General features: G+C 45.4%; 1 protein-coding gene across 2 annotated transcripts in view; it reads right to left on the minus strand.

The window, feature by feature from the left end:
• PRKAG2 (protein kinase AMP-activated non-catalytic subunit gamma 2) overlaps positions 1–20,500 on the minus strand; it is a 479,771-nt gene that overhangs the window by 74,880 nt on the left and 384,391 nt on the right. For both annotated transcript variants that reach the window (XM_075315421.1, XM_075315422.1), the window contains one exon: positions 14,616–14,836. In XM_075315421.1, the coding sequence (XP_075171536.1) occupies positions 14,616–14,836 (221 nt within the window). The remainder of the gene's footprint in view (positions 1–14,615; positions 14,837–20,500) is intronic.

The following is a 20,500-nucleotide window of genomic DNA, read 5'->3' on the forward strand; positions in this document are numbered from 1 at the left end:
CTTGATCTGTCAGCGACAGTTGCCTGTTTAACCACTCCAGGAGCATGGTCTAAAAGGCATTCTGCTAGTATCACACTGACAGGTCTAATGCATTAATAAAAGCTAGAAAACAGAAGCGCTGATAGGGTTTTACCAGATAAGCAACAGGTTAGTATATAGTAAAATACACTCACCAAATGAGGTTGTGAAGGGTCACAACCACCACAGATAGCATGAGATAATGGTGGCTGCCGCGGCCCCACGTGCAGAAGTCTTCAGAGTAAAGGGGAAGAAGGGGTTAATCCCGCGCAATCCACCAAATAAGGCTGGAAACACACCTATGCGTGTAAAATCGGTCCGACTTGCCTGATAAAAACTCGGCCGATTTTAGTTCACGTTAGGTCAGTGTGCAATGCAAGTGAGATGCTTTTTTTTTTAATTAGTTACTGTAATGACTTGCATAGCGTGTGTAATGCATGTGTGTTCCTTTTTTTTCTCAGCAGCTGTCATCTGCCAGAGCTCTGCTACATGGCCGCTGACAGCAGCCACAGCCAGAGCCATGTAGCAGAGCTGAATAGCCGCTGACAGCAGCCAGAGCCATGTAGCAGAGCTGAATAGCCGCTGACAGCAGCCAGAGCCAGAGCCATGTAGTAGAGCTGAATAGCCGCTGACAGCAGCCACAGCCAGAGCCATGTAGCAGAGCCGAATAGCCGCTGACAGCAGCCAGAGCCAGAGCCATGTAGTAGAGCTGAATAGCCGCTGACAGCAGCCAGAGCCAGAGCCATGTAGTAGAGCTGAATAGCCGCTGACAGCAGCCACAGCCAGAGCCATGTAGCAGAGCTGAATAGCCGCTGACAGCAGCCAGAGCCAGAGCCATGTAGCAGAGCTGAATAGCCGCAGACAGCAGCCACAGCCAGAGCCATGTAGCAGAGCTGAATAGCCGCTGACAGCAGCCAGAGCCATGTAGCAGAGCTGAATAGCCGCTGACAGCAGCCAGAGCCAGAGCCATGTAGTAGAGCTGAATAGCCGCTGACAGCAGCCACAGCCAGAGCCATGTAGCAGAGCCGAATAGCCGCTGACAGCAGCCAGAGCCAGAGCCATGTAGTAGAGCTGAATAGCCGCTGACAGCAGCCAGAGCCAGAGCCATGTAGTAGAGCTGAATAGCCGCTGACAGCAGCCACAGCCAGAGCCATGTAGCAGAGCTGAATAGCCGCTGACAGCAGCCAGAGCCATGTAGTAGAGCTGAATAGCCGCTGACAGCAGCCACAGACAGAGCCATGTAGCAGAGCCGAATAGCCGCTGACAGCAGACACAGACAGAGCCATGTAGCAGAGCTGAATGGCCACTGACAGCAGCCACAGCCAGAGCCATGTAGCAGAGCTGAATGGCCACTGACAGCAGCCACAGACAGAGCCGCACGATCAGAATGAAGTCGGATGAACGTCACCCGACTTCATTGTCATCCTGTGGCTCTGTCTATGTGGCATGGCCTGATTTTCGGTCACCAGTGAAGGTCTCACCGGTGACCGTAAATCCCCTGAGTGACCGCAGTGAGCCGCACTATCAGTGGTGCCATCACAGAGGTTAACCGCAGCCACAGCAGAAGTCCTCCCTCTGAGATCTGTGGCCGCGGGTAACCTGAGTGACGTCATCACTGATAGCGCGACTCACTTCAGTCGCTGCGGGGAGCTCACAGAGAGCGGTCGTGGTCTGTGACCGCTCTCTGTCAGCTTCCGATGTAGCAGAGCTGACAGCGTCGAGGGACCTCTGTGGATTACGTCGGACATGGAAGGGTATTTGGGGACTTGAATAAAGTGGTAAAAGAGGTTTGGTTTTTTTTTGGTATTTATTTCAAATAAAGGATTTTTTGGTGTATGTCTTCATTTACTTAATCTTACAGGTTAATCATGGAAGGTATGTCGGGGAGACGCCTGCCATGATTAATCTAGGACTTAGTGGTAGCTATGGGCTGCTGCCATTAACACCTTATTACCTCGATTGCCAACGCTCCAGGACAATTCGGGATGGCCGGGTACAGTCCCGGGACTGTCGCATCTCATGGATGCGGCTATTCCGAGCCGCTGCTGGCTTATATTGATCCATCCTGAGAATACCAGCCTGCAGCCGTGTGGCTTTACCCTGGCTGGTATTAAAATTGGGGGGACCGCACGCCGTTTTTTTATATTATTTATTTATTTTTTTTAACTGCATGATATAGACTTGCCCACCGGCAGCTGTGATTGGTTGCAGTGAGACAGCTGTCACTCATTGTGGGGGCGTGTCTAACTGCAACCAAACATAGGCGCCGGTGGGTGGGGAAAGCAGGGAATACGAGATTGAATAATGAGCGGCCGGCTTTTTCAAAAGAGAAGAAGCCGCCGGAGCAGTGTGACCTCCATGCAGTGCTGCGCTGGTGATCGGGGATCGGCGAGTATGGGGGGGGGGAGGCCGACTGACATGGACAGAGAGAGAGACCGACCAACAGACCGACTGACAAAGAGAGAATAGAGACCAAGAGGGAGAGGCCGACTGACATTAATCGCATGTTTCTCAAAACACTGGAAGTGAGGTCTCACAATGTCTGTCAATCTCTATGGTTGACCGACATTGTGAGACCTCACTCATTTCCAGTGTTTTGAGAAACATGCGATTAATGTATTTAGAAAAACGAATGTCACTAGGATGGTGTGAGTGCCGGTCCGTGTGACGTGCATTTTTTTCACGCTCCCATAGAGTTGTATTGGAGAGACTCGTGCAAGAAATTCTACAAAAAGCAGCCTGCTGCGATTTTTTGCTCAGTCCGATTTGGACTGAGAAAAAAAATCGCAGATGAGAGCTGAATCATTGAATAACATGTGTCCGAGTGCAATGCGAGAATTTCTCGCATTGCACTACTGCGAGAATCTCGCAAGTTAGAAGCCGGCCTAAGAAGTAGAAATGTTGATAAATAAATCACTCTTTTATTCCATAGGTCTATGCGTTTCAAGGTATAAAAACCTCTTCCTCAGGACCAGAATATCAACAATCGTTTGTTGATATTCTGGTCCTGAGGAAGAGGTTTTTATACCTTGAAACGCGTAGACCTATGGAATAAAAGAGTGATTTATTTATCAACATTTCTACTTCTTATTTGGTGGATTGCGCGGGATTAACCCCTTCTTCCCCTTTACTCTGAAGAGGTCTAATGCATTGCAATTTATGTGTACTGCAATGCATCGATCAGACGAATAAAAGTTAAAGTCCCATGGGCGGACTAAAAAGTTTAAAAGAAATGTAAAGTGGGTACAGAAAGTATTCAGACCCCTTTAAATTTTTCACTGTTTTTCATTGCAGCCATTTGGTAATTTCAAAAAAGTTCATTTTTTTCTCATTAATTTACACAAATGTAGAAATTTTTGCACATTTATTAAACAAGGAAAACTGAAATATCACATGGTCATAAGTATTCAGACCCTTTGCTCAGTATTGAATAGAAGCACCTTTTGAGCTAGTACAGCCATGAGTCTTCTTGGGGATGATGCAACAAGTTTTTCACACCTGGATTTGGGGATCCTCTGCCATTCTTCTTTGCAGATCCTCTCCAGTTCCGTCAGGTTGGATGGTGAACGTTGGTGGACAGCCATTTTCAGGTCTCTCCAGAGATGCTCAATTGGGTTTAGGTCAGGGCTCTGACTGGGACAGTCAAGAATGGTCACAGAGTTGTTCTGAAGCCACTCCTTTGTTACTTTGGCTGGGTGCTTAGAGTCATTGTCTAGTTGGAAGGTGAACCTGCGGCCAAGTCTGAGGTCCAGAGCAATCTGGAAGAGGTTTTTTTCCAGGATATCTCTGTACTTGGCCGCATTCATCTTTCTTTCAATTACAACCAGTCGTCCTGTCCCTGCAGCTGAAAAACACCCCCATAGCATGATGCTGACACCACCATGTTTCACTGTTGGGATTGTATTGGGCAGGTGATGAGCAGTGCCTGGTTTTCTCCACAGATATCACTTAGAATTATCACCAAAAAGTTCTATCTTCATCTCATCAGACCAGAGAATCTTATTTCTCATAGTCTGGGAGTCCTTCATGTGTTTTTTTGCAAACTCTATGCGGGCTTTCATATGCCTTGCACTGAGGAGAGGCTTCCGTTGAGCCACTCTGCCATAAAGGCCCGACTGGTGGAGAGCTGCAGTGATAGTTGACTTGGTGGAACTTTCTCCCATCTCCCTACTGCATCTCTGGAGCTCAGCCACAGTGATCCTTTGGTTCTTCTTTACCTCTCTCACCAAGGCTCTTCTCCCACGATTGCTCATTTTGGCTGGACGGCCAGGTCTAGGAAGAGTTCTGGTGGTCCCAAACTTCTTCTATTTAAGGATTATGGAGGCCACTGTGCTCTTAGGAACCTTGAGTACTGCAGAAATTCTTTTGTAACCTTGGCCAGATCTGTGCCTTGCCACAATTCTGTCTCTGAGCTCCTTGGGCAGTTTTTTTGACCTCATGATTCTCATTTGGTCTGACATGCACTGTGAGCTGTGAGGTCTTATATAGACAGGTGTGCGCCTTTCCAAATCAAGTCCTATCAATTTAATAAAACACAGCTGGTCTCCAATGAAGGAGTAGAACCATCTCAAGGAGGATCACAAGGAAAAGGACAGCATGTGACTTACATATGAGTCTCCGAGCAAAGGGTCTGAATACTTATGACCATGTGATATTTCAGCTTTTCTTGTTTAATGATATTGCAAAAATGTCTAAATTTCTGGGGTTTTTTTCTGTCAAGATGGGGTGCAGCGTGTACTGACAAATTGTATGGTCTTTTTTCTCCTGTTACCCTTATGAAAATGCAAAATTTAACGCTAAACCAATATTTTTTGTGGGGAAAAACTAACATTTTCATTTTCACTTCTTTGAGGGGTGCTGCTTTTAGAATGGTGTCACTTTTGGGTATTTTCTGTCACCTCGGCCTCTCAAAGTCATTTCAAATGTGATGTGGTCCCCCAAATAATGGTTTTGTAAATTTTGTTGGAATAAGGAGAAATTGTTGTTAATCTTTTAACCCTTCTAACTTCCTAACAAAAAAAAAGATGTTTCAAAACTGATGCTGATGTAAAGTAGACATGTAGGAAATGTTATTTTGTGTGACAAAACTCTCTGGTTTAAGGACATAATAATTAAAAGTTTTAAAATTGTAGCTCATGGAAATCATGTTATCATGACCACAGGTGCGTGATAACATGGAAAGGCCGACTAGTCTGGGGAAACAATGCCACCCTTGACAGGTTCCCTTCAAATGCCAAGATAAGTTATTCCCAAGATACGTATAGATGGGCGGACTCTGGTATGTGCGCACTAGGCGTTTTTTTCACGCTGCGTTTTTATGTGCGTTTTTGTCTCAAAAAACGCACCCGCGGCTAAAAAACGCGGCAAAAACGCATGCGTTTTGCCGCGATTTGGTGCGTTTTTTGCTGCGTTTTTGCTCACTGCGTTTTTAATCAGTGCACAATGCCATTAAAGATTGTTGATGAAAAAAAAAAAAGGTCTGATGTCATTTCCTTCTTCAAAATGTTCATTGTATGCAGGCAGGAGAGCAGACAGCAGCTGCAGAACTACAAGGCTCAGCATCCTCCATTCACTAGTGTATGCAGGAGAGCAGACAGCAGCTGCAGAATTACAAGGCTCAGCATCCTCCATCCAGGACTGTATGCAGTTTTTTGCCCAAAAAGAAAAAAAAATATGACATGGGCTTCGCCATATTTTTGTATGCTAGCCGGGTACAGCAGGCAGGTACGGGCTGCCCCCAACCCCCAGCTGCCTATTTGTACCCGGCTGGGAACCAAAAATATAGAGAAGCCCTTTTTTTTTAATTATTTCATGAATTTCATGAAATAATTAAAAAAAAAAAAAATGACGTGGGCTTCGCCTAATTTTTGAGTCCAGCCGGTTACAACTAGGCAGCTGGGGATTGGAATCCACAGTACAGGGTGCCCAAGCTTTCTGGGCACCCCCACTGTGAATTGCAGTCCGCAGCCACCCCAGAAAATGGCGCTTTCATAGAAGCGCCATCTTCTGGCGCTGTATCCAACTCTTCCAGCTGCCCTGAAGCCGGGTGGCTAGCTAGGTAATAATGGAGTTAGGGCTAGCTGTATATTATCAGCTAGCCCTAAGCCCGAAATTCATGGTGTCACGCCAATATTAGACATGGCCACCATGAATTTCTAGTAATGATAAAAAAAAAAAAAACAACAACACAGAAAAATATTTTTATTAGAAATAAAACACAACACAATTAGTGACTCCATCTTTATTGAAATAAACCCCCCTCCGCAGTAATCCTGGGTCAGGGTCCCGCGCCGTCCAATCCGGATCCAATATCATCTGATCGGTTTGCTGGAAGGCAAAGCGATCAGATGATGTGTCAGGATCAAGTGCCTGAATCACATCACACATCAGCTGATTGTATAAAAGCCGGTTAAAAGCCGGTTATACAATCAGCAGATGCATTGGTGCAAAAAAAAAAAATAATACTCACTTATGTGCTGTGCTGATTACCGGCAGCTCCTGCAGCGGAGTCTGATCCCGTCCGATCGCTGCAGGAGCTGCCGGTAATCAGCTGATGAAGTCCCCTGACGGCAGGATCATCTGATAGCCGGCCGGGCGCGAAAAAGCCGGCGAGACTACGATCAGCTGATGCGTCAGGTGACTGCATCAGGTGATCCACCGCCAGGTCCTGCAAGCAAGGTCCTGCCCCGGGGAGACTGCACACAGCCAGAGCGGCGGTACCGGGAGGAGATGGGAGCGGGCATGGCACCGGGACCCTGCAGACAGGTGAGTATATATGACATTTTTTTTTTCTACTGTTCACTTTGGTTTTCGCCGCTGCCTCCACCTCCCGCCCAGACATGGCGCCGCATGGAGCTGACATGCACAGGATGGGAGGTGGAGGCAGCGGTGACGGTACCGGGAGGATTCACGCTTCTGTGTTTACCAACAGAAGGAATCCTCTTCCTGTACACGTCACTGTAGTACCCACCCCTTGCGTTTATAGCTGCGTTTTTAGTCATAGAAACGCGGCTATATGCGTTTTTCATTGCGTTTTTAACATCTCATTGAATTCAATGAGTGAAAAACGCAGTGGAAAACGCAGAAATAATTGACATGCTGCATTTTTGTGGTCACCACAAAAACGCAGCTAAAAAAAACGCTGTGTGCGGACAGCACTTATGAAAACCCATTGACACTGCTGGGGAAGCAATGTCACTGCGTTTTCAGCACAAAAACGCGGTAAAAAACGCCGCTAAAAACGCGGCAAAAACGCCTGGTGCGCACATACCCTAAGACGCGCAGTCAGACGTGCCCCCACCCTGAGTCGCAGCATGTCAGCTGACTGCATCCAATCACAGGCGCCAGGACGGCCAGTGGGCGGAGAAAGCAGTGTAGCTGAATGAGCCCATACACTCTAGCATCTACTGTGAGCATAGAATGTATGGGCTCATTGCAGGTTAGTGAGGGTGACTCACCTGGTTGGTGGGTGTCGCGCTTTTTCCTCTCGTCCACCCACTGCACTACCCTATCTGGGGGTCTCACCACCAGACCCCCGATTCTATTATAAACAACTCATGCCTATGTACACTTAGAAAAAGAATGTTTAGGCTATGTGCCCACGCTAGAATGTCCATGCGGATTTTTTTGCCTGAAAATCCGCAACTTTCGCGGCAAATCCGCACCCGCGGATTTGCCGCGGATTTGCCGCGGATTTTGATGCGGATTTCATTTTTTTTTTTCCCCCATTCAAAACAGAAAATCCGCACCAAAACTGCACCAAACAATTGACATGCTGCAGTTTGTTCCGCATCAAAATCCGCGGCAAAATCCGCAGCGGAAAAATCCGCAGCATGGGCACAGCATTTCCAAAATGCCATTGAAATGGCTGGGGAGTAGCTGTGCTGCAGATTTTCGGCAAATCCGCGCTAAATCCGCGTCAAAATCCGCGTCAAATCCGCGATAAATCCTGTAGCGTGGGCACATAGCCTTATTCTGGCTGGAAACGGATGGGATTTAGAACATGCCCCTATCATGTGATAGTGGGTGTATTGAAATAATGTTATATCTGGAAGGAGCGGTACACTCTAGCATCTACCGATAGTATCGTGGTATTACAATAAATAAACAATTGGTGCAGGGTCCTCGCCCCCGTATTCTTTTTCAAAGCAGGAGTGGTGCTTTAAATGTATGTCCCCTGCCCCTTGTCATATACTCATCTTCCGGCAGCTTCACCTTTTACAGACTCGTTCCGATCCTGCTGCACCATCTTGTGCCTGTAACGTCTGACTGGCTGGAAGTCAGAAGTTACATCACAAGCTCCCAATACAAGTCTGAGAGCAAGAACGTTGGCAGAACAAGCCTCTCATAGACTTGTATTGAGATGTGATCCTCGGCGCGCTCCAAGACACATTGCTGGTATAACGTTAATATTACATGGTATAATATTTTGGTATTGCATTATACTTGCTGGTATAATGCAATACCAAAATATTGCCTTAAAAAAATTTCCATTAAAAACAATACTTTTCCACAAAATATTTTTCATGGACAAGAATTGGATAAATAATGTGTTCAATATGTTATTATTAAAAACAATTATATTGTTTTGTAAATTTGGCCAAAATAAAAAGGTAACAAGGTGTTTATTGGGGTCTAAGGCTAGTTTCACACTTGCGTTGGACGGCTTCCGTAGCATTGCTTTGTGTGACGGATGCAACGGATGCGTTGCATATAGTGGCACAACGCAATGCTACGGATCGTACAAAATAACGGAAAGCGTTATTTTTTTTTTCTTTTCTTCTTTACAGTACCGGCAGCCGACTATTGTGAATGATCAGCTGATCGCTCTTAATAGCCGGCGGCCGAGCGCTCTCACATGCCGGCGGCCAGGCGATCAGCTGAGTGCCCTGACATGCCGGCGGCCGAGCGCTCAGCTGAGTGCCCTGACATGCCGGCGGCCGAGCGCTCAGCTGAGTGCCCTGACATGCCGGCGGCCGAGCGCTCAGCTGAGTGCCCTGACATGCCGGCGGCAGAGCGCTCAGCTGAGTGCCCTGACATGCCGGCGGCCGAGCGCTCAGCTGAACGTTCGGCCACCGAGAAATAAAATAAAGTTTGTGATTTTAAAAAAAAAAAAAAAGAGCATGAGCAGTGAAAAAGAAAGGTTTCCGCTGCTCAAAAAAAGTTACATGCAGCGTTCCATCCGCCCGGCGCAGCGTCAAAATAACGATGCTGCGTCGTCCAGCGGATGCAACGCTGACACTTGCGTTACAGTGCGTCGTCCATACAAGTCTATGGGGAATAGTGCAGTGCTTTAACAGACTGCGCTATTCTCCATAGTGACGGACTGCGCTGAACGCAAGTGTGAAAGTAGCCTAATAGGCAAATCTAGGAGGCTTTGTTAGGCCTCAGCTTCCAAAGCAATCCATCATCACCCCAGGGTTGCATGGTAATGGTGGGGCAGAGTAACAGGTGCAGCTGTTCTGTCGGCACCATGACTGTGTTGTGATAAAAGGGCGGCTTGTGGGAACTGTATATTATAGGACAGAAGAGTAGAGGGTTAAAGGGGTTGATAGGACCCTCATCTATTACTGCGGAGTGCAGCAACAAACATATGAAGTGATCAGATATCAGACTACGACTCCTATCATTCTCTCACTGCCATCTGATTATGGCTACCATGTCATTCTCTAGCCGTCAGCCTGGCTAAATTGTTGGCATATCTATGGCCACTTTTAAAACTGTCCAGTCAGATTACAGACCTAAGAAGCTGATCACTTTATGCCTTGTGTGCATGAATTTTAAGAGTCGCAGACAGACATTTATCGAATTTAGTAAATAAATATATAAATTAAAAATGAACTTAATGCTTAAAGGAGGCAAATCAGCAAATAAGAAAAGATGATCGCAGAAATAGCTGCAGAGAGCATTCCATTAATACAATTGCTATTCTAAGAAAAATTCCTAAAAAGCGTCACATATGCCTTATTATTTATTTATGGAGCACGAGCTCCTCACTGACAATTACAAAGAGCACCACCTGGTGGTGGGAAAGGGGCTCTGCACTTGCACTTTGAAGGGCCGCACTTAGCCTCCGCAGTATCACAACAAAAAGTACCTCTGTAAGGCCACGTCCACACGTTCAGTATTTAGTCAGTTTTTACCTCAGTATTTGTAAGGCAAAAGCAAGAGTGGAACAATCAGAGGAAAAGTGTAATAGAAACACGAGCTCCACTGCTGTATTTATCACCCACCCCCTGGTTTTGGCTTCCAAATACTGAGGTAAAAAACTCACCGAATACTCAACATGTGCACGTGGGCTTATCATTATATGTAAGTGCAGCAGAATCATGTCCACAATATATCGTTAAAATGAAGATAAACTGTTCAATCCCTTTTCTATCTTCATTGCATAGACCAATATAGTAAATGTCTACAGATGGTTTATAGCACGATTGTCCATATGTATGAACTGTCTCCCGGCTATGTCCGCACGCTGCATCTAAGGCCCCTTTCACACGTCAGTGATTCTGGTACGTTTGTGCATTTTTTTTATACGTACCAGAATCACTGACATACGCAGACCCATTCTAATCAATGGGTCTGCTCACACATCAGTGATTTTTCACTGAACGTGTCTCCGTGCAGCGTGCACCCTTGGCCGTGATTCTGCACAGAGACATGTCAGTTTTTTTCTGGCATCACTGATGACCCACGGACCACACTATGGTGTGATCCGTGTGTGATCAGTGAAACACGTACAAGAAAATCACGGACATATTAAATATTAAACATTTTCAACTTACCTTGCCTGCGATTCGCTGTGCAGCCTCTGCTTTCGGCAGCTCCTGCCTGGCTCATGAATATTCATGAAAGCAGGAACTGCCGACCAGGAAGTAGATGCTGAGAGCGGTGGGCGGACGCTGCAGAGCCAGAGACTTCAGCACCATGGACAGCAGCAGTGAAGGCAGGTGAGTAATGTCCATATGCAATCACGGATCACGAATTGAACATGGACAACCCACGTGTGCCGTGAATCACGGAACACGGAGGGACATGTGCGTGTTTTACACATCAGTGAAGAACGTCAGTGTTTTTCACTGACGTGTGAAACGGGCCTTAGTGCTTCTTTTTATTCTGTGATCACAAAAACACAACCTGTGGCCCTAAAAATGCATGAAAGAATACATGCATTTTGGTGCATTTTTGCCCTGTTTTAGTTAATGCGTTTTTTAAAGGAGAAACAAAATATGATGGGATAATTGATAGCTACAATAAATGGATGGATAGATAGAGCGAGCGTTGGACCAGCTACCGGAGGAACCTCCAGTAATACCAGGCCTGGCTGCGGTTACCTGCACTGAACTGTGGAGCTCTCACCTGAGCTCTGGAGTGCAGCCTGAACTGAACCGCGAGCGCCGAGTGATTGATTCCCCGGCGATTGCGGTTCAGTTCATGACAGCTGCAGACAGGGCTGTCACCTGACCTCCAGATTACAGCCTGGCCTTTCTGCAGCTGTCATGAACTGAACCGCAATCACTGGGGATTCAATCACTCGCCGTTCGCGGTTCAGTCCTGCAAACCCCGAGTTCAGCCTAGGCTGCACTCCGGAGCTCAGGTGAGAGCTCCAGAGTTCAGTGCAGGTAACCGTGGCCAGGCCTGGTATTACTGGAGATTCCTCCGGTAGCCAGTCCGACACTGGATAGATAGATAAAATAGCAAGACAATGACCCTAAGCACACAGACCCCCCCATCACTAATCTGTAAGTGAACGTAAATAAACAGAAACACCCAAAAAATCCTTTATTTGAAATAAAAGACCTCCAGGAGTGTTTTGTGGGTTAATAAAGTGGTAAAAGAGGGTGCTTTTTTTGTCTTATATTTCAAAGGATTTTCTGGGTGTTTATGTTTATTTACTTTCACTTACAGATTAGTAATGGGGAATCTCAGGGATGCCTGCCATTACTAATCCAGGGCTTAGTGGCGGCGGTGGGCTGCCATTAATTTCTTATTACCCAGGGCACCAGGGCAATTGGGAAGAGCCTTGTAAAGTGCTGGGACTGTCTTTTCTAAAGGATGCAGCAATTCCGGGTGGCTGTAGGCTCATATTTTTAGGCTGGGAGGTGGCTAATAACCATGAGTCTCCCCAACCTGAGAATATGAGCCCCCAGCTATTGGGCTTCACCTTGGCTGGGTATCAAAATTGGGGGGACCGCACGCCGTTTCTTAAAATTATTTATTTAAATATTTTTTTAAAAAAAAGCGCCACATGTGGTTCCTCCTATTTTCATACCCAGCCAAGATAAGCGCATGGCTAGGGGCTGCAGCCTGTAGCTGTGGCTCTTTCTGTGCTGATTATCATAATCATCACAGGGGGATCCTACGCCAATTTTTTTAATTTATTTATTTTACTGCACAATATAGACCTGCCCACCGCCGTCTATAATTGGAAGCGTCAGACACGTTGTCACTCAGCATGGGGGGGTGTCTGACTGCAACCAATCACAGATGCCAGTGGGCGGGGGAAGCAGAGCATATTCAATGAAGGTAATGAGCAGCCCAGGAAGTGAATTAGCGGCTGCGAGAGCAGTGTGACAGCTGTGCTGGTGACTCGGTAAGTATGTGTCACAGTTGTTTCTTGGTGAGGTTAGTGACAGGCTCAGGGTCTCTTTTATCATCAGAGGCCTTACATATTAAAAGTATGCTTTTCTTTTGGCAGTCGCAGAGTTAATGTCAGTTTTCCTTGCTGGCAGCAAGCTCATTAACTTTAACCAGTTGATTTCTCTGATGACCACTTCCAGCCTTGATAAAAACCCTCTGCTCACTGCAAAGGGTGCTGGTTGTTCAGTTCAGTCTGGAGCCAGGCCTGGAGCTGCGATGAGGTGCTTTCTCCTGCTGCTGCTGTCATCTCTTACGCTGGTGTGTGTGAGGGTAGCTTGTTTTGTTTCTTTCTCCTTTCTGTGTTTACCGTTCCTGTACACTTTTTATTGTTCCCTATTGTTGGTATTAGGTGTGAGTGAGTTTTGTTTGTACCCCTGTCGGTCAGTTCTGTCCTTGCCCTTCCCCCCGGGTGGTGGGTTGTAGAGGGGGGGGTCTTACCATCAGGGACAAGGACAGAAGATAGGGAGAAGTTGGAGTCCCAGGTCTCGCTACCTTTAAGCGTACCCCTGGGTTGAGGGAAAGCCTACGTACTCTTAGTATGAGGGTCAGCGTAGGGTCTCCCTTCCAGTCAAACCCCCTTTTCCTGTCACTCCAGTGACATACCCTTTCCAGTCACTCAGGTGACAAGTATGAAGCGCTTGCTCCTACCCCTTTGCGCCGTATTCTGGTCCCCATAGACTTTATATGGGGAATGGCATCTGGCCAGATACCAGGGATCAATCCCCGAGTCAGCGGGGGATTGACCTGCCAGTCCTCCCATCACCAGTGAGAAACGCAGTGACAAAACGAAAAAGGAATTGACATGCTACATCTTCAAAAAAGCAGCGAAAAAATGATGTACTGTGTGGACAGCAAAATAGAAATCTCAAAGACTTTGCTGGGGGAAGGAAATGCATGCATTTGGGTGCTTCTTTGTGACCACAAAGTTGCACCAAAAACTGAAAAATGAAAACAGAGCTGTGACTGGTTGCTATGGGCAACAAATAGGGGTTTTTTTTTTTTACAAATTGTAAACCTCTACGTAAAATCATGGCCCATGAATGAATGTTAAGATCCCTTAGAAGACTATGGGTGACCTATTACAGATCTGAGTTGGATGATCATGTGCATGAGGCTAAAATGTTGGGCTAATTATGTGTACTATAAGGCTGAGACCGCACTTTGCGTTCACCTACTTGCATTACTAAACGCACGTTTTTGCCTTAATTGATTTGACAAAAGTTGCCTTTTTCCGAACTTTAGCGCTGAAAACGCATGCGTATTTACCGCTTTTTTGATGCGTTTTCAGCGCTTTTTACATGCTTTTTCACCTGCGTTTTGACAGATGCGTTTTGAACATAAAGACACTGCTAAATAAAGTTTAAACAGTCAAACATAATGAAAAAAGAGAAAAAAAAGGATCATATCTATATTAATGGGAAAAATAATGAAAATACATATATTTCATTAAATTATAGCGGTAATATACCTTTTATCGCTAAAATAGCAATAAATTAATATTTTTCTTAAATTTAATTGTCGGATTATGTGTGTGTGTGTAAAGGGACATATCAAATCATTACTTTGATGTCCAAAACGCATGTTTTCTGCACTGAAAAAGCAGGTAAAACGCAAGAATTTGAAGGAATCTTGGTTTTTGCCATTTCTCATTGACTTCAATGTTACCAAAACGCACCCAAAATGGCAAAAACTATTGACATGCTTCTTTGAACGCATGTTTTTTGCCACAAAATATGCAAATTAAACGCAGCGTTTAGAAACGCAAAGTGCGGTCTGAAAATCACCATTTTCCATTGACTTTGCTGGAAAATCAAAACGCATGCCTTTTGGCATGAAAATGGTGCTTCTAAAAACGGACCTAAAAAGCACCTGAAACGCAAGTGGAAACGCAAAGTGCGGTCTCAGCCTTACTGTTACTAGATAAACACAATGGGCACCATGTTATAAAGGTTACTTACTGTTTTTGAGGTAGCGCTAAGCATTGAAGATGCCAGAGAAGATTTAGTCACAGTTATTGGTAGATGTGATATAGAAAATCTCTGTCCCGTGTCTGGTGGAGAGGAAAAGGAGCGGAGCCGGGCCTCCAGCCGTTCTGGCTCATGTTTGTAGGATTCCAGAGGAAAGTTGGGCTGCTTGGTCACTTGTGTGGGAGTGGATGGGGAAGAAGACAATCCTGAGGCTGAAACATACAAGAGGACATCAAAACATTAATTTTATTAACACTGAAGCTCTAAAAGTGTTTAGTGTCCCACATTATATGTTATATATTAAATCTGTCACCAGGTTTTTGCTACCCCATCTCAGAGCAGCATAATGTAGAGACCCTGATTCCAGGGATGTGTCACTTACTGAGCTGTTTGCTGTGATTTTGATAAAATCAATATTTTCTCTGCTGCAGGTCTAGCAGTTATACAGAGCTCATGAATATGCTGGACTACCTGGCAGCAGGACAACTAGCCCTGTAATGATAATCTACTGGTGATTAAATAGTGAGTTTATCAAAACTACACTAAGCAGCCATGCAGGTGACATATCGCTGGAATCAGGATTTCTGTCTCTACGTTATGTTGGTCTCGGGTTAGGTGGCACAAAACTGATGTCAGATTCCCTTTAACCCTAACCCAAGTTATATTCATAGGGGTGCAAGAAGCTGACATCCAGCTTTCTGTAGAGACCTAATATTCATATACTTGAAACATCATCCACACAGCCTCATTCAAAACAAAGAATTCTGGTGGCCAAATGTATATGAAAATGCAGCGGGCTGCACATCCTTATACAGAACAATTAAAGTATAGCAATATATACTTGCCCATCGGTTTCAAAAAGACTTATTGAGCAGAGTTGATGCGAACGATTCACAGAATCCCGTCCACAGGTCACGTTAGTATTCTGTGGCTACCAAAATGAAGCCCTGAGAACTGCCTTGTAGATAATGACATTGCCCATTTCTCTTTTGATTAACCTGCTTGGTGCTGCTTCATTGTTTTTGTGTGGCCAACACGGTCAGGTAGGAGCCAGTCCATCCAGCAACCACAGCTTAACTGACGAGGCCGATACACTGGGTTCTGTGAATCTAATATTGAGGTGTATTCAGTGCACGCGTCGGGAATATGTCAGATTTCATTCTCTCAGTGATATGACAGGCACAGAAATTTAAGTGATTCTCCAACACTGGGTCTTAGGTCTACAGACATATATTTATTATGACCTTGCAGAATCAATATTTTAAAAGGAACATGTCACCAGATTTGGCGACTATAAGCTGAGGCCACCACCAGTAAGCCCTTATATACAGCACTCCCTAATGCTGTATATAAGAGCCTGGGCCGCTATCCTCTTGGTATCTGAATTTTGTTATTTTGTATTGTCTCATATTGTCTGTACATGTTCCCTCTGGATTGTAAAGTGCTGCGTAATATATTGGCGCTATAAAAATAAAACTTATTATTATGTATAACATAAAAAACACTTATTATACTCGCCTAGGGGCGGACAGCTCCGATGGGTGTCGCTGCTCTCTGGTCCAGGACCTCATCTCTCCGGCGCCTCCTCTCTGCGGCAATCGCTGTCTTCCATCTACCCAGCCCAGTATGGATGACGTGTCCTGCATCATCCACACAGGCTGGCATAGTGGTCCTGCGCAGGCGCACTTTGATCAGACCTGCTCAGGGCAGATCAGAGTACTGTAATGCGCAGGCACGAGGAAAGGTCAAAGACCGCCCAAGCATGTGCACTACAATACTGTGATCTGCCCTGAGCAGGGCAAGTCAAAGCGCGCCTGCGCAGGACCTCAATGCTGGCCTGTGTGGGTGACATAGAACATGTCATCCATACTGGGCTCGGTAGAAGGACGGCGATCGCAGCAGAGACAAGGCGCCAGACCGAGACCAGGTAGAAGAAGGATGGCAATCGCAGCAGAGAGGATGCGCCAGACCGAGACCAGCGACATCCAGTGGACCGGACCGCCCTGTAAGTGAGTGTAATAAAAGTGATTTTTACGTTCTACACATCGGCCTGGGCTCTTGTATACAGTATTCTGGAATGCTTTACATAAGGACACACTGGTGGTGGCTGCAGTTTATTGTTGCCAAATTTGGTGACAGGTTCCTTTTAAAAGTTCAAGGAAAGGAAACCCGTGATGACTTGTTAGTATCATCCATGTTACAGCATGGCCATACACATCTGCGTGCAAAATTGCCGTTGTTTTTTTTTTCATTTGTATTGTGCTTTGTATGTTTGTTTTCCATATCTGTATTGCATCCGCATGTCCATTTTTTTTATGTCCATGTACCATCTATATGTACATGTATATGGCATATAGTTTTTACATAACCAACTGTAATGGAACTAAGAAAACACATGACTTATGGATGGTAACCCGTATGTCATCCGTTTTTTTTGTGCCACCCATGCACTTATAATAGTAGAGTGTGATCCAGAATACAGATCATAGTAGTGAATACAGCGATTTTTTTTTTTAATATTTTTTTTTTTTTTTTTTACAGACAGACATCGGTCAATGTGTAAAATTTTCATGTGAACTAAATCAATGACCTCCATTTATCAGTGTGTATCTGTATACTACCCTTTTTGCATATGGACAGCAAATGGAAGTGTAATATGCTCATCTGAACAAGCCCAGAAGGCAAGGACAAATGTAGCAGTCCAGATCTCAACCTCGAGAATTACAGACCGTGTGGCTCTGATTCATGAAAGCAATTTTTCCAGAATTCTCTTGTAAATTGCTTTAAAAAGTTGATCAACTTTTGGTATCGTTACACCAGATTCTCCCGCTCATCATTTGCGTGATACCACAGCATGTCATGAATAAGATGAGATGTGCGTCACGCAAACACACCCCAGTACCGCCCCAGCTCTGCCTATTTCCTTACTCCAAATATCCTACTCCAGTCAGGTACTGGAGTAAGATTTCTGTCTGCATGCCGCTTGTCGGCTATTCCTGATTCAATAAGATTTGTGCGCCTCCTACCGAATCAGGAGCGTCTGGTTCAAACACACCTCCTCATCAAGACCAGCAAGAAAAACCTCTGTCTTGATGAACTGCGGCCTGTGATCTTCATTAAACATTCTCAAGTTTGATTAGTTGTGTGCTCATTGGGCTTTTCCCAGAGTTTGCAGTTGATGGACCAACAATTGCAAAGACCATCGTGGTCTCAATCGCAGGCCCCCATTGAAGAAAGGGGCAGGGCTCCAGTGGCTGTGACTTATCTGCAGTGCTTGAGTGAGATGGCAACAGCTGATAATGGAGTGGAGGCTGAATCCCGCTCCAAATGAATAACATCTTAATGTATAGCCATTAATTGAAAACCATGTTCTCAATGGGCAAGGGCCCATGAATGGCTTTCCAAATGGATGTAAGGGATTGTCCAGTGTAGATACGGTAAGTTATCATCTATCCACTGAATGGGTGCTAATTTCAAAATCAGTGGGGGGGTCGACTGCTGGGATCTGCACCGACAGCAGAAATCGTCATTTGTACCCCTGTTGGAATGGAGCAGCCGTGCACATGCTCATCCTGTACTCCACCTATTCTCCATGGGACTGCGAGGAAAAAGTCGAGTGCAGCCCACGGCTGCCCCATAGGGATTGAAAGGAGCAGCGGACGAGCATGCACACTTTTGCACACGTTTGCTCCATTTTAATGGGGCAAAAAGTGCCACTTTCTGCCAATTTATGGCGGTCCCAGTGGTCAGACGCCCATCGATTAATAAGGTTATTAGAACATACAGTTAGGTCCAGAAATATTTGGACAGTGACACAAGTTTTGTTATTTTAGCTGTTTACAAAAACATGTTCAGAAATACAATTATATATATAATATGGGCTGAAAGTGCACACTCCCAGCTGCAATATGAGAGTTTTCACATCCAAATCGGAGAAAGGGTTTAGGAATCATAGCTCTGTAATGCATAGCCTCCTCTTTTTCAAGGGACCAAAAGTAATTGGACAAGGGACTCTAAGGGCTGCAATTAACTCTGAAGGCGTCTCCCTCGTTAACCTGTAATCAATGAAGTAGTTAAAAGGTCTGGGGTTGATTACAGGTGTGTGGTTTTGCATTTGGAAGCTGTTGCTGTGACCAGACAACATGCGGTCTAAGGAACTCTCAATTGAGGTGAAGCAGAACATCCTGAGGCTGAAAAAAAAGAAAAAATCCATCAGAGAGATAGCAGACATGCTTGGAGTAGCAAAATCAACAGTCGGATACATTCTGAGAAAAAAGGAATTGACTGGTGAGCTTGGGAACTCAAAAAGGCCTGGGCGTCCACGGATGACAACAGTGGTGGATGATCGCCGCATACTTTCTTTGGTGAAGAAGAACCCGTTCACAACATCAACTGAAGTCCAGAACACTCTCAGTGAAGTAGGTGTATCTGTCTCTAAGTCAACAGTAAAGAGAAGACTCCATGAAAGTAAATACAAAGGGTTCACATCTAGATGCAAACCATTCATCAATTCCAAAAATAGACAGGCCAGAGTTAAATTTGCTGAAAAACACCTCATGAAGCCAGCTCAGTTCTGGAAAAGTATTCTATGGACAGATGAGACAAAGATCAACCTGTACCAGAATGATGGGAAGAAAAAAGTTTGGAGAAGAAAGGGAACGGCACATGATCCAAGGCACACCAGATCCTCTGTAAAACATGGTGGAGGCAACGTGATGGCATGGGCATGCATGGCTTTCAATGGCACTGGGTCACTTGTGTTTATTGATGACATAACAGCAGACAAGAGTAGCCGGATGTATTCTGAAGTGTACCGGGATATACTTTCAGCCCAGATTCAGCCAAATGCCGCAAAGTTGATCGGACGGCGCTTCATAGTACAGATGGACAATGACCCCAAGCATACAGCCAAAGCTACCCAGGAGTTCATGAGTGCAAAAAAGTGGAACATTCTGCAATGGCCAAGTCAATCACCAGATCTTAACCCAATTGAGCATGCATTTCACTTGCTCAAATCCAAACTTAAGACGGAAAGATCCACAAACAAGCAAGACCTGAAGGCTGCGGCTGTAAAGGCCTGGCAAAGCATTCAGGCTATGTGCGCACGTTGCGTACAGTTCACTGCAGAAATTTCTGCAGCGATCTGAAGAGCACATGTGCGCTTTAAATCGCTGCAGAAATGTCCGTAGTGAAAGCCGATTCCATGCGCTCTGCCTGCAGCTCCTCCCATAGACAGAGCAGGAGCTGCCGGCAAAGCGCACGGAAGAAGTGACATGTCACTTCTTTTTACGCAGCGCTTCGGCAGTAGCTGAAGCGCTGCGCTCTAAAACGCCACGTGCGCATGGCCACTGCACAATCTCCATAGGCTGTGCAGGGGACGCAGGACGCATGCAGTTACGCTGCGCTACAAAGCGCAGCGTAACTGCATGTATTTACGCAACGTGCGCACATAGCCTAAGAAGGAGGAAACCCAGCGTTTGGTGATGTCCATGGGTTCCAGACTTAAGGCACTGATTGCCTCCAAAGGATTCGCAACAAAATATTGAAAATAAAAATATTTTGTTTGGGTTTGGTTTATTTGTCCAATTACTTTTGACCTCCTAAAATGTGGAGTGTTTGTAAAGAAATGTGTACAATTCCTACAATTTCTATCAGATATTTTTGTTCAAACCTTCAAATTAAACGTTACAATCTGCACTTGAATTCTGTTGTAGACGTTTCATTTCAAATCCAATGTGGTGGCATGCAGAGCCCAACTCGCGAAAATTGTGTCACTGTCCAAATATTTCTGGACCTAACTGTATCTTCTCTGGGCAAACTTTATCAGGCCAGTGTAGAAAAAAAAAATGCTGCAAGTACAGTACTATAATCGTCCG

Source organism: Anomaloglossus baeobatrachus, chromosome 6 (genome assembly GCF_048569485.1).
Source record: "Anomaloglossus baeobatrachus isolate aAnoBae1 chromosome 6, aAnoBae1.hap1, whole genome shotgun sequence".
NCBI lineage: Eukaryota > Metazoa > Chordata > Amphibia > Anura > Aromobatidae > Anomaloglossus > Anomaloglossus baeobatrachus.